The sequence below is a fragment of the Chrysemys picta genome, chromosome 24 (genome assembly GCF_011386835.1).
Source record: "Chrysemys picta bellii isolate R12L10 chromosome 24, ASM1138683v2, whole genome shotgun sequence".
Lineage (NCBI taxonomy): Eukaryota > Metazoa > Chordata > Testudines > Emydidae > Chrysemys > Chrysemys picta.
The window spans coordinates 16,490,645-16,504,116 of NC_088814.1; the positions used below are offsets into that span (position 1 = coordinate 16,490,645).

A 13,472-nucleotide genomic window follows, 5' to 3' on the forward strand; every position below is an offset into this window, starting at 1 on the left:
ACTGAGTTTTCACCAATGTATTGTGGTGGTTACGGCATACCTCAGAAAAAGGGAATCCATATCTTCCCTTACCTCGATAACTGGTTACTGAGGGGAGATCCAGAGATGAAGTGCTCACTCACATCAGCACCACATTGCCCTTGCTTGTGCTTCTGGGTCTCATTCTAAACACTAGAAAGTCAGCCTTGAATCCTACTAAAAAAATCGAGTTCATTGAGGCCCCATTAGATTCCACAAAGTCAAGAGCATTCTTTCTGACTGACCATTTTCAGACAATTCGACGTCTTTTCCTGAGTCTGCAATCTCAGCCTTCCATAACAGTTCGAATATGTCTGAGACTGTTAGGCTACATGTCCACTTGCAAGCAGGTGACCAGGTTTGCAAGGCTGCACCTTCACCCCCTTCAGATGTGGTTCAGGACAATCTCCTGTCCTAACCTCCTCTGGACAGACTGGTTTGTCTCCTTCCACTGGTCCTAGACTCCTTGCAGTGGTGGACGTGTCCACAGAATGTTTGGCAGGGCATTCCTTTCGCCTGGCTCTCACCAACCAAGTCAGTTGATACTAATGCCTTCCTGTTGGGTTGGGAGGCACACCTCAGGTCGCTGAAGATATAGGAGGCCTCATTCCATATAAACGCTCTGAAGCTTCGGGCCATCCATAATGCATGATGCGCCTTCTAGGGACCATATCAGACACTCGGTGATTCAGATACTTGCCAAAATATGACCATGAGGTACTATGTGGTCAAATAAGGGAGCGCACGCTCCAGGGTGCTCTGCCTAAAGGTGATCAATGTGTGGCAGTTTTGCATCAAGGAGAGCATTACTATGATAGCCGTCCACTTGTCCAGGGTACAGAATCATCTCGTGGACCATCTCAGCAGGTATTTTTCCTTGAGTCACGAGTAGTCCCTGAAGACGAGTATTCTCTCAGTAGTTTTCACTGTCTGGGGCATTCTCATCTGCTACAGGGAGAACAGGAAATGTCACCTGTTCTGTTCTCAGAGGGGATGGGGGGGCTTTGGTCCAGGCTTGCTCTCCAAAGTGGTCTCAGTTTCATTTGAACCAGGCGGTATATTTACCTGTGTTTTTTTCCTAAGCCGCATTCATCTCCGGAGGAGCCCTGTCTACATACCTTGGGTGTCTGGAGAATGTCTAGCTTTCTGTCTGGATAATACTGAACTATTTTGTGCTTCACCGTATCTGTTCCTGTCATGCAGACTGCATGATGGGTCAAGTGGTATCTTCACAGACCATCACTCGATGGATAACATCTTGTATCAAGACTGCATGGGAAATATCTTCGGCTATGTCGCCTCAGTGGATACGAGCTCATTCGACAAGGATGCAAACAACGTCAAGAGTGTTCCTCAGTAACCTTTCCATATTGGATATTTGCCAGGCTGCCACGGGGTCATCCATACTTACATTTACAGACTATTATGCCATTATTACATCTTCCAGAGCCAATAAACATTTTGGAAGGGTGGTCCTCAAATACTAATGTAGGTAGACTTCAAGCCCCGCCTCCTGAGAGGGGTATTGCTTGTGAGTTACCTAAGCGGAATACACATCTGCATCTACTCAAAGAAGAAATGGTTACTTACTGTAACTGTGTGGTTCTTTAAGATGTGATTCAGATGTGTATTCCATGACCTGCCCTTCGTCCCTTCTGCATCGGAGTCATCTATCATGGGTGTTCGGAGCGAAGGAACGGAGGGGGGTTGGGGTGGCACTGCCTTATATAGCTATGGGAGGGGCAACAGACATGAATGCTGCTCCCTAAGGTTACTGCTAGGCAAACTCTCCGGCTCTGACACGCTGGGTGCACACTCACCTAAGTGGAATACACATCTGCAATGGAATGTAACCATTTTTTTCTTGTATAACAAAGTATCTAAAAGGGTGAAATAGCATCCAAGATACTACTAGCAAGAAAAATGATTAGGGGGCTGGAGCACATGACTTATGAGGCGAGGCTGAGGGAACTGGGGTTATTTAGTCTGCAGAAGAGAAGAGTGAGGGGGGATTTGATAGCTGCTTTCAACTACCTGAAAGGGGGTTCCAAAGAGGATGGATCTAGACTGTTCTCAGTGGTACCAGATGACAGAACAAGGAGTAGTGGTCTCAAGTTGCAGTGGGGGAGGTTTAGGTTGGATATTAGGAAAAACTTTTTCACTAGGAGGGTGGTGAAACACTGGAATGGGTTCCCTAAGGAGGTGGTGGAATCTCCTTCCTTAGAGGTTTTTAAGGCCCGGCTTGACAAAGCCCTGTCTGGGATGATTTAGTTGGGGATTGGTCCTGCTTTGAGCAGGGGGTTGGACTAGATGACCTCCTGAGGTCCCTTCCAAGCCTGATATTCTATGATTAGGCAGCTCTAAGGTCACTGGGCTTCTGCTTGCCAAAGGATGTATATTCAGGGCTGGAACATGAATTGAACTGAATGGGAGTTGCAAATGGTTTGCACTTCTCAGGACTAGGCCTTCAATTTGTATTTCAATGTTATTTCTCTTTCATCATGTCTATAGATCACTTTGTGCTTGATGTGTAAAGTGTTATCTCGCTGCTTTCTTGGAAAGTGTTTTCTCTTTCAGAGAAGAATCTAGTCAGGTGAACTGACTGGGTTAACCACATCCAAACAGCCATGGTTAGCCCATCAGTCAGTCTCCAGACTAGAGGATTCCTTTGTTAGGTAAAGCCATATCTGCAGTAAATTCATATGTCTGTTTTATAATGTTAGTAAATTTCATTGTGTTGGTCTAGTCCTCTGTGTGGTAATGACTTAGTACATGTGCAGCTTGTACTGGTCTGTGTTCTAAAGTCTTATGTTACATGACTTCAGGTAATTTAGATATGCTCTGAAGGTAAACCTTGGTGGTAAGTGTGAGGCCTTTGAATCTGGAATGTTCTTGTTTGGTTCACCAGGCATGTAATGTTTTGTTTAAGGCTAAATTAAGACATTATTTTTCCCTCTTATATCCAGTTCAATTTGTATTTTGCTTTCTGGGTTGTGTAGTAGACTGAAGATTGCCCTGGGACCATGCGTTCCATCTTTGCTATTTGCCCTGTATCTTGAAATGTAATGTTGTAACATTTTGGAGTGCACCCTAGACCAAGGAGGGGCTGTCACTGCCGGCCTTGTAGCTCTGGGTGCCTTAAATGCTCTGCTGCTGTGGCTCACAGCCTGGACACCAACAGCCTGTAGAGTGTGTGTGTGTGTGTGTGTGTGTGTGTGTGTGTGTCCTACCATGCAACAGCCCCACCCTGGTCTCCACCAGCCTAGGCTACTACTTGCAGGGTGTCCCCAACATACACCCCAGTCCCTAATTTTGCCAAAACCATCTGTCCTGAGGGGTCCAGCCCCTTTCCTGGAGCACTCAGAGAATTAATACAGTTTATTGCTCCTTTAAAGAGACCAAAGCATAGCTTATTACTTCTGTTCAAACACAGCATTGAATTGGTTTAGATTAAAAGAAAGGCCAGTATATTTAATCCAAAATGATCAAAAAGAGGTTTTAAGTGAGTTCAAGCACAAGGGAAAAAGACAAAATGGCTACAAGTGAATAAAAATAACATACGCTTTCTAGAGGCTAAGACTTAACTCCACACGCTACAACCTTGGGTCAAGGTTGATTTCTTATCAATCTTTTTCTTTCCAGATATGGCTCACTTTCTCTCAGCCAGGACCTTCCACAGTTGTATAAGTGGCTGGTTTTCTTTGTCTCCCTGGATGAAAGATCTTTGCCTATGCAGGTTTCTCAACTATATTCAGCTCCGAGACTTCAGCCCCTTCCTTGAAGGACCCATCTTTCTCAGCTTGCCCGAGCTTTGGCCCCTTGTGTCTATCCAGTGATGGATGCCAAGATGGCTTCTTCTCTCTCTTCCCATCTTCCTAAGCACATTGTCTTGTCCCCAGACGCAGGATGGCCTTATGCTGTTCTTTCCTTCCTCCAGATTTCCCACCCCCCTGCTGATTCATATGTAAATGAGACTTCCATTGTTTTGCTTCCAATATATATAAATTACATAGGAGATAGGTAGATATCTGCCTTCCCTTCTGTCTGGGAGAAAACCTGTTCCTCTCCCTTTGTCTGGTCAGACATTAAAGCACAATATTAGTGACTATCCATAATTTCTTATATAGTATTAATAGAATCATAGAATATTAGGGTTGGAAGAGACCTTGGGAGGTCATCTAGTCCAACCCCCTGCTCAAAGCAGGACCAACACCAACTAAATCATCCCAGCCAGGGCTTTGTCAAGACGGGCCTTAAAAACCTCTTAAGGATGGAGATTCCACCACCTCCCTAGGTAACCCATTCCAGCGCTTCACCATCCTCCTAGTGAAATAGTGTTTCCTAATATCCAACCTAGACCTCCCCCACTGCAACTTGAGACCATTGCTTCTTGTTCGGTCATCTGCCACCACTGAGAATGGCCTAGCTGCATCCTCTTTGGATCCCCCCTTCAGGTAGTTGAAAGCTGCTATCAAATCCCCCCTCACTCTTCTCTTCTGCAGACTAAATAACTCCAGTTCCCTAAGCCTCTCCTCATAAGTCATGTGCCCCAACCCCCTAATCATTTTCGTTGCTCTCCGCTGGACTCTCTCCAATTTGTCCACATCCCTTCTGTAGTGGGGGGACCAAAACTGGACGCAGTACTCCAGGTGTTGCCTCACCAGTGCCGAATAAAGGGGAATAATCACTTCCCTCGATCTGCTGGCAATGTTCCTACTAATACAGCCCAATAGGCCGTTGGCCTTCTTGGCAACGAGGGCACACTGCTGACTCAAATCCAGCTTCTTGTCCACTGTAATCCCCAGGTCCTTTTCTGAACAACTGCTGCTTAGCCAGTCAGACCCCAGCCTGTAGCAGTGCATGGGATTCTTCTGTCCTAAGTGCAGAACTCTGCACTTGTCCTTGGTGAACCTCATCAGACTTCTTTTGGCCCAATCCTCCAATTTGTCTAGGTCACTCTGGACCCTATCCCAACCCTCCAGCATATCTACCTCTTCCCCAAGCTTAGTGTCATCTTGTGAACTTGCTGAGGGTGCAATTCATCCCATCATCCAGATCATTAAAAAAGATGCTGAACAAAACCGACCCCTGGGGCACTCCGTTTGATACCAGCTGCCAACTACCCGTTGAGCCCGACAATCTAGTCAACTTTCTGTCCACCTTATAGTCCATTCATCCAGTCCATACTTCTTTAACTTGCTGGCAAGAATACTGTGGGAGACCGTATCAAAAGCTTTGCTAAAGTCAAGATATATCACATCCACCGCTTTCCCCACATCCACAGAGCCGGTTATCTCATCATAGAAGGCAATCAGGGTTGGTCAGGCACGACTTTCCCTTGGTGAATCCATGTTGACTGTTCCTGATCACCTTCCTCTCCTCCAAGTGCTTCAGAATGGTTTCCTTGAGGACCTGCTCCATGATTTTGCCAAGGACTGAAGTGAGGCTGGCCAGTCTGTAGTTCCCCGGGTTCTCTTTCTTCCCTTTTTAAAAGATGGGCACTATATTTGCCTTTTTCCGATCATCCAGGACCTCCCCCAGTCGCCACAAATTTTCAAAGATAATAGTCAGTGGCTCTGCAATCACATCAGCTAAATCCCTCAGCACCCTTGGATGCATTAGATTTGGACCCATGGACTTGTGCATGTCCAGCTTTTCTAAATAATCCTTAACCTCTTCTTTCAGCACTGAGGGCTGCTCACCTCCTCCCCTCTGTTGCCCAGTGTAACAGTCTGGGAGCTGGCCTTGTCTGTGAAGACCGAGGCAAAAAAAGCATTGAGTACTTCAGTTTTTTCCACATCATGTGTCACTAGGTTGCCTCCCCCATTCAGTAAGGGTCCCACACTTTCCCTGACCACCTTCTTCTTGGTAGCATACCTGTAGAAACCCTTCTTGTTACCCTTCAAAGTCCTTGCTAGCTGTAATTCCAGTTGTGCTTTGGTCTTCCTGATTACACCCCTGCATGCTTGAGCAATATTTTTATACTCCTCCGTAGTCATCTGTCCAAGTTTCCACTTCTTGTAAGCTTCCTTTTTGAGTTTAAAGTCGCCGAAGATTTCGCTGTTAAGCCAAGCTGGTTGCCTGCCATATTTGTTACTCTTTCTGTACATCGGGATGGTTTGTTCCTGTGCCCTCAATAAGGCTTCTTTAAAATACAGCTAGCTCTCCTGGACTCTTTCCCCCCTCATATTAGCCTCCTAGGGGATCCTGCCCATCAGTTCCCTAAGGAAGTCTAAGTCTGCTTTTCTGAAGTCCAGGGTTCGTATTTTTCTACTCTCCTTTGTTCCTTTTGTGAGGATCCTGAACTCAACCATCTCAGGGTCACTGCTGCCTAGGTTGCCACCCACTTCTGCTTCCCCTACCAATTCTTCCCTGTTTGTAAGCAGCAGGTCAAGAGGAGCATGGCCTTAGTTGGTTCCTCCAGCATTTGTACCAGGAAGTTGTCCCCAACACTCTCCGAAAACTTCCTGGATTGTCTATGCACTGCTGTATTGCTCTCCCAGCAGATGTTAGGGTGATTGAAGTCCCCCTTTAGAACCAGGGCCTGTGATCTGGAAACTTCAGTTAGTTGTCCAAAGAAAGCCTCATACTTCTGATCCGGTGGTCTATAGCACACGCCCACCACGACATCACCCCTGTTGCTCTCACCTCTATACTTAACCCATTTCACAATGAAACTAATCACCAATGCATCACAGGCTTTCATAAAAGACCTTACTTGATACACTTTTATAATACAGTAAGATTGTATGCAATCAGTTGATTCAATTACTTATTGCAGGGGTGGCCAAACTTACTGACCCTCTGAGCTGCATACGACAGTCTTCAGAAGTTCGAGAGCCAGGCCATGCCTGCTGGGGATCAGGACTTCTGCCCCCACAGGAGGCACCTGCCGGGGATCAGCGCTTCAGCCTCACTCCTGCTGAATCCCTGAGCCCCAGCAGGCATGTCCCTGAAGCCCAAGATCCCCTCCCTGTTGGGCAGAAGCCCCTACCCCATCACCTGTTGGAAGGCAGAGGCCCTGAGCTCCCCACCATGTCTTGTAAATAGGGAACATGGGGGGCTCCACAAGCCACACTTTAACTGTAAAAGAGCCACAATTTGGCCACCCTTGGCTTATTGTTTAGGGTACAGTCCAGTAAACCTCTGAAATGTATTTTCAGATAAACTTCTTTTTCTCCTTCTGGGAAGAGACGCTATGCAGTCTGGTGAAGACTTTATGCTGGTTCCTCCTCTGCTGTTGATAGTAGAGTCATTACTTCCTCCCCTTGTTAGCTTGATACTTCGTTTAATTTTTATGTAAATACACCTTCATTGTCTCTGCCAAATGACTAGGCTGGTCAGCCAAGCAAATGCACATTCCATTGTCTAGAACAAACTGAACTAATGCATTGCTTGCCAATCACATTTAAGAACATAATTCTAGCATATAGTGTATGCATATATTCATAACTCCTTGCATACATTGTACATATATTATGCAATAATATTAATGATCAATGCGTTAATTTTCCAATAGTATCTTCTTATATGACCCATTTTAAATTCAGATTGACAGCTGTGTGTTAGGTGAATATGTCAGCCCAGACAAAGAGCTGCTGATACACAGCAGTGAGCCACCTATGGGCCTCTGTTTCACAGCTGATTTGCAGTATATCACCACCTTCTCATGGCAAACCATTTTCCTTGTCTAACGCTAGTTTGGCATTTTAAACCTCCTGCAAACTAATCCTATATGACTATACAGAGAGATTCAGAACAGGTAGTAACCTTATTTGGGATGCATTTTATAAAAATGCTGGATAATATAACAGATAATATACTATATGAAAATAAAATATGGGCAATATTTTGACTGCCTTTGCCCTCTGAGCCAGTCATTTCTTGTTCTAATAAATGCCTTGACTTGTTTGGCACTGACTTATCTATTACAAAAGGCCTTTAGAAAGGTCTCTCTTTCCCTGGCAGGAGTAGTGTACAAGAAAAGGGACAGACCTTCCAAAATTGTTCTGTCTAATCCACAGTCTTGCGCCTCAGCTGCTCTATTTCTTCAGGTACACGGGTGTTGAGGGATTTGGAGGCAGAGCAAGAAGTGTCGTCTTGGCTGGCACTGGCACAGTCTTCTCTTCTCCAGACTAAACAAACCCAGTTTTTTCAATCTTCTCTCATAGGTCATGTTTTCTAGACCTTTAATCATTTTTGTTGCTCTTCTCTGGACATTCTCCAATTTGTCCACATCCTTCCTGAAATGTGGCGCCTAGAACTGGACACAGTACTCCAGTTGAGGCCTAATCAGCGCAGAGTAGAGTGGAAGAATGACTTCTCGTGTCTTGCTTACAACACTCCTACTAATACATCCCAGACTGATGTTCGCTTTTTTTGTAACAGCGTTACACTGTTGACTCATATTTAGCTTGTGATTCCCTATAACCCCCAGATCCCTTTCCGCAGTACTCCTTCCTAGGCAGTTATTTCCCATTTTGTATGTGTGCAACTGATTGTTCCTTCCTAAATGGAATACTTCGCATTTGTCCTTATTGAATTTCATCCTATTGACTTCAGAGCATTTCTCCAGTTTTTTCAGATCATTTTGAATTTTAATCCTATCCTCCAAAGCACTTGCAACCCCTCTCAGCTTGGTATCGTCCACAAACTTTATAATGTACTCTCTATGCCATTATCTAAATCGTTAATGAAGATATTGAACAGAACCAGACTCAGAGCTGTTCCCTGTGGGACCCACTTGTTATGCCCTTCCAGCTTGACTGTGAACCACTGATAATTGCTCCCTGGGAATGGGTTTTCCAACCAGTTATTTACCCGCCTTAGTAGCGTCATCTAGGTTGTATTTCCCTAGTTTGTTTATGAGATGGTCATATGAGACCGTATCAAAAGCCTTACTGAAGTCAAGATATACCACATATATAGCTTCCCCTTCCCCCCATCCACAAGGCTTGTTATAGACCGATCTGTCCCCAACCACAGGCATCAACTTTTTTCGGCACCGGTGGGTGTTCGCACCCGACCCAAAGTCCCCGCCCCAACTCTGCTCCTCCCTGCCCCTATTGGATCCCTCCCCAAATCCCCACCCCGGCCCTGCCTCCTCCCCCAAGCGCGCTGTGTTTCTCCCCCCTCCCCCCGGGTTGCCACATGAAACAGCTGTTTCGTGGCGCAAGCACTGGGAGGGAGGGAGGAGAAGCAGGACGCAGTGGCGTGCTCAGGGGAGGAGACGGAGGTGAACTGGGGCTGGGGAGCTGAGTGGGGAGCTGCCGGTGGGTGCAGAGCACCTACCAGTTTTTCCTCATGGGTGCTGCAGCCCTGGAGCACCCACAGAATCAGCGCCTATGTCCCCGACTATGCCTAACCCTTGTGTTAAACATCCACATTATTCAAAATTCCCTAATCTTGGGAACAGCTGAGAAGTTGGTGAATTTTCCATCTATTGACTACATTCCAGATCCTGTGACCTTATGGACTAAAGCATTCAAATAATCCTCGTTGGTGTTCTCTTTGTGCTGGGTATGCCGTATGGCAGATGCTCAGGTGCCCCAAGTTGTGGTGGTTGCCATATATCCAGCATTGTTATATGTGTGGTAGATGTTTCCTTATAGCAAGAGAATACTATACATAGATGACAGTATACAAATATTACGTACCTCAGATAATGGTATAGCTTTTTTTGCTTGTTCACATTTTTTCATTGATGTAACAGTGGAAAGCTTCTAAATCTAAAAATAACCCCAGTCTTGGGTTGCTGTTACCCAGATAATTCTCCAAATGTTTCAGAATGGTAGGCAAATACTTGCCTTTTGGTCTTCCCTTGGATACACAACGTATCCATCTCACTTGATGTTTCAAAAGGCACCTGTCAGCACTGCCAGTTAAATGGGAAAGCTGGGTCACCAGCCATCCCTTTTTTGACAGGCCAATAAAAATAACTAGTTAATAGTGATCACGTCTCATAGGGGAACAGTGCAAGTTTCTGTCCCTAAATATTCATCACAAAGCCAGGACTTCCCCATCAAAGCAAAGCCTACAACTCAAAATAAATAAAAGGAAATATCTTCTTTCTCAGCTGGCTTCAGTTTTCTAGAAGTAAAATCCTCTCTGTGAAAGGGATTAGCTGACCCATTGCTTCAGAGAGACTTTGAGAGTTCCTTGTTAAACTATTATTAGCTGAAAATCACTGTATGCAGATGGCAAGTGTTAGGTTTCTCTGTGGTGCCTGTCAAGAGGTGGCCATGAAAAGAAAGTAGATCCAGCAGTAAAATCTCCAGTTTGATAGTGACCCTGTAATGTGACTTCAGAGCAGTGCTTCACACTTGATACACTCGACACCTGTGGCAGCTGAGGATATGTTTTCACTAGTTGTAAAAGGAAGTTGTGGAAGGGGTCTCTGTTTAAGTCACCCTGTATGGGGTGCACAGAGTATTTCATGGCCACCGTGGTATGAATGCTGAAATCTTTTTTTAATCAGTTTGTTGTTTTTTTTAAGGATCACTGTACAAAGTAACTTCAGATTAAATACCATTTTTGGGATAGAAGCAAGGCTAATTTAATGATAGTTCCTTTGAACTAGGTTTCTAACACTTAGTTTATATGTTGGAGTTCTTAATTACTGTGCTCATTCTGCTTGCTCAAGTCCATGGACATAAATGAACAATGGGTATTTAACTTGCAGAGTATGTTCATGTATCACTATACTACATTATATTAATATGGTAGATGTATTCATATATGTATTATAGGTATAGCTGGCAGCAACCCCTATAGTTAAAGTTGCCTGATGCTTTTATTGTAAGACTTTTTCATTTTCTTACATCTTTGCCAACCTCTTAACTATTTGGCTGAAATTTTACAGGCTGGTGTTTCTCAGGCTGAATTTTTTGGAAAATGTCTGCAAAAACAATTCAGCTGTTTCAGAGAATGAGGTTTGGGGGGAATGTTTTGCAGTGTTAAATTCTTGCAGCTGTTCTGTTGAGAAGTTCTAATTCCTCAATGCTTTAAAGGAGCAGGGACTTGAAATTGGCAAGGGGAGGCGGCCTCTGTCAGGGAGTGTGCCTTTTGCTTTCCCTGTAAAAAATCCACATACATTGGGCTGAATTACAAGCCTCTGAAAATCATGCTGCACCTGTTCAGTGGAAATTTGTTAAAGGCTGCCAAGAAAATTCAAGATGGGCTGGGCACCATAACTCAGAGCAGGGAGCCTGTGGCACCCAGGCATTGTGGAAGAGGAAGCAGCATCTTGTTCTTGTCTCCTATTGCAGAGAAGACAAGAACCTGATGAGGGGGCAGGAAATGGAGTAGTCTGGGACAAGCAGCCTGGTGAGAAGGGAACTTTGAGAAATGGAGGCTGGAACTAACTGGGCAAAAAAGTCTCCTTGTCTCCTAGCAGCTGAGGGTGGTGGTGATGGTAACGATCAGGCTGGGCCTTAGGAACCTGAGAAAGGGAGGTTATGATTAGTTGGGCAAAGAGATTGTGACTGGGAGCTGGTGAAGGAAATGGGAGGAGGGAAGGAGTCAAAGACTTTAAGGCCAGAAGGGAGCGGTGTAATCATCTAGTTGACCTCCTGCACATTGCAGGTCACAGAACCTCATCCACCCACTCCTGCATTAGACCTGTAACCTCTGGCTGAGTTACTGAAGTCCTCAAATCATGACTTAGACTTCAAGTTACAGAGAATCCACCATATACTCTAGTTTAAACCCCATGCTGAAGAGGAAGGCGAAAACTCCCCTTGTTCTCTGCCAATCTGGCCCATGGGGAAATTCCTTCCCAACCCCATGGTGATCAGTTCAACCCAGAGCATGTGGGCAAGACCCACCAGCCAGACACCTGGGAAAGAAAGCCCTCCCCATCTAGTATCCCATATCCAGCCCTTGGGTATATTTGCTGCTAGCAATCGCAGGTGGGCCACATGCCATTGTAGGCAGAGCTAGCTGGGGAATGTGAGAACACTGAGATTGAACAAGGAGCTGGGAGGGAAGACTGGGATTTGCTGGACAAGGAGACAGACTGGGATCCAGAGATGGTAAGGGAAGACAGACCTGGTGAGGAGAGGGGATCTGTGACTGCCTGGGTAAAGAGACTAGAACAAACAACCCAGGATGGGAGATATTGGGAAGTGATCTGGGGAGGAGGCAGAGACTGAGTTTGGATGAGGAACTCAGGGGGGAAGACTGGGAGCCAGTGGTAAGGAATTAGGACTGGATGGACAAGGAGACTGAGATTGTTTGTAAGGGGAAGAGACTGGGATGGGGAACCCAGAGGGGGAGACTAGGACTGCCTGAGCAGTGATTTTGGGATTAGGATGAGACACCTGAGAAGTGGAGACTGGGCCTTAGGTAGCCAGGAGAATGGGACTGGGATGAGGCACCAGGGACGGGACTGGGATGGGGCAGAAGGCATCAAGCTTAGAGGAAACAGGCAGAAGATTCTGTGACAACTAGACTCCAGAGTCCCAAAGGGAACTCAGGATTCCTGAGTCTCACCATTCCTTTGCTATCAGCAAATATCTCTGAAATCCACAGGCAAAGCATGTCCCATCCCCCTCTAGTGCTGGTGCCCCCAGAGGATGACAACCTACTACTTCTATCAGTTATTTCCTTACCTCCAATGGCAGTGATGTGCAGTGGATCTAAAGGTTCCAACCCTGCTGATGACCCTATGTAGGTATTCATATGGTGCCACATGACGGAATTTGTTTTTTCAGTTTGCTTTTTCGTTGCTGTTTTAATGTCTGATTTCTTCTGTGCATGTGACATTATCTAGCAGAGAGAACTTAGCTTTCATAAAGTTTTTTTCAAACCTTCAGATTTCTTGTTTGAAGTTCACACTCAGCAAATTGTTTGACATTAATGTGGCATAAAACTAACATGGTGCATATCTGGGTCAAATAATAATAAAGTTTTGAAATGGAACCTTGTTAGTTGTTTACTCAAGGTAAGGGACCTGAATTGTTAATGCAGGTGGTTTTACCCTCTAGAGGTTTTCCTTTATTTAAATAATAAAACCATTACGTGAATGTTCTCCGTTTCTCAGTAGAAGAGGGGGGAGCTGCCTGAGGTTCTCGAGGGCTGTGGTTCTTAACTCTGTTTCTACCCACAACCCATCAAACGGCTGAAAAATCCTCAAGCATCCTACCATATTTGCAGGGGCAAAGGAATGTGAGGTATGAGTCACAGAACAATTTTTCTGCCATGCTGTTGATTGTGGATCTGAAAAGGTACTGTGGAGACCATTTGGGGCAGAGGTCGGCGGGGTGTGTGTGTGTGTGTGATTCTCTCTCCTCTCCTTGTCCTGTGCCTGCTCAGTGCTCTGCCCCACAGCAGGGGAAGTGCTGCTTTGAGAGGCTGCAAAATTGGCGGTTCTGCCCCTTCAGGCACTGTATCTGAGCCCTTTCTGTGCTGGGAAGGGACTAAGCTGCTGTGGGAGTGGGTGATGTGCATGAGGG

General features: G+C 45.5%; 1 protein-coding gene across 8 annotated transcripts in view; it reads left to right on the forward strand.

Moving 5' to 3' along the window:
* The window catches only part of MYO1D (myosin ID), a 360,936-nt gene that overhangs the window by 253,974 nt on the left and 93,490 nt on the right, over nucleotides 1–13,472 (forward strand). The window contains exon 22 of one of the 8 annotated variants that reach the window (XM_065577931.1): nucleotides 12,550–12,706. The exons of the other annotated variants lie outside the window; for them this stretch is intronic. Coding sequence (XP_065434003.1) covers nucleotides 12,550–12,691 — 142 coding nt within the window. The 3' untranslated portion in view covers nucleotides 12,692–12,706. Of the gene's footprint in view, nucleotides 1–12,549; nucleotides 12,707–13,472 lie in introns of those variants that run through there. 8 annotated transcript variants of the gene reach the window in all.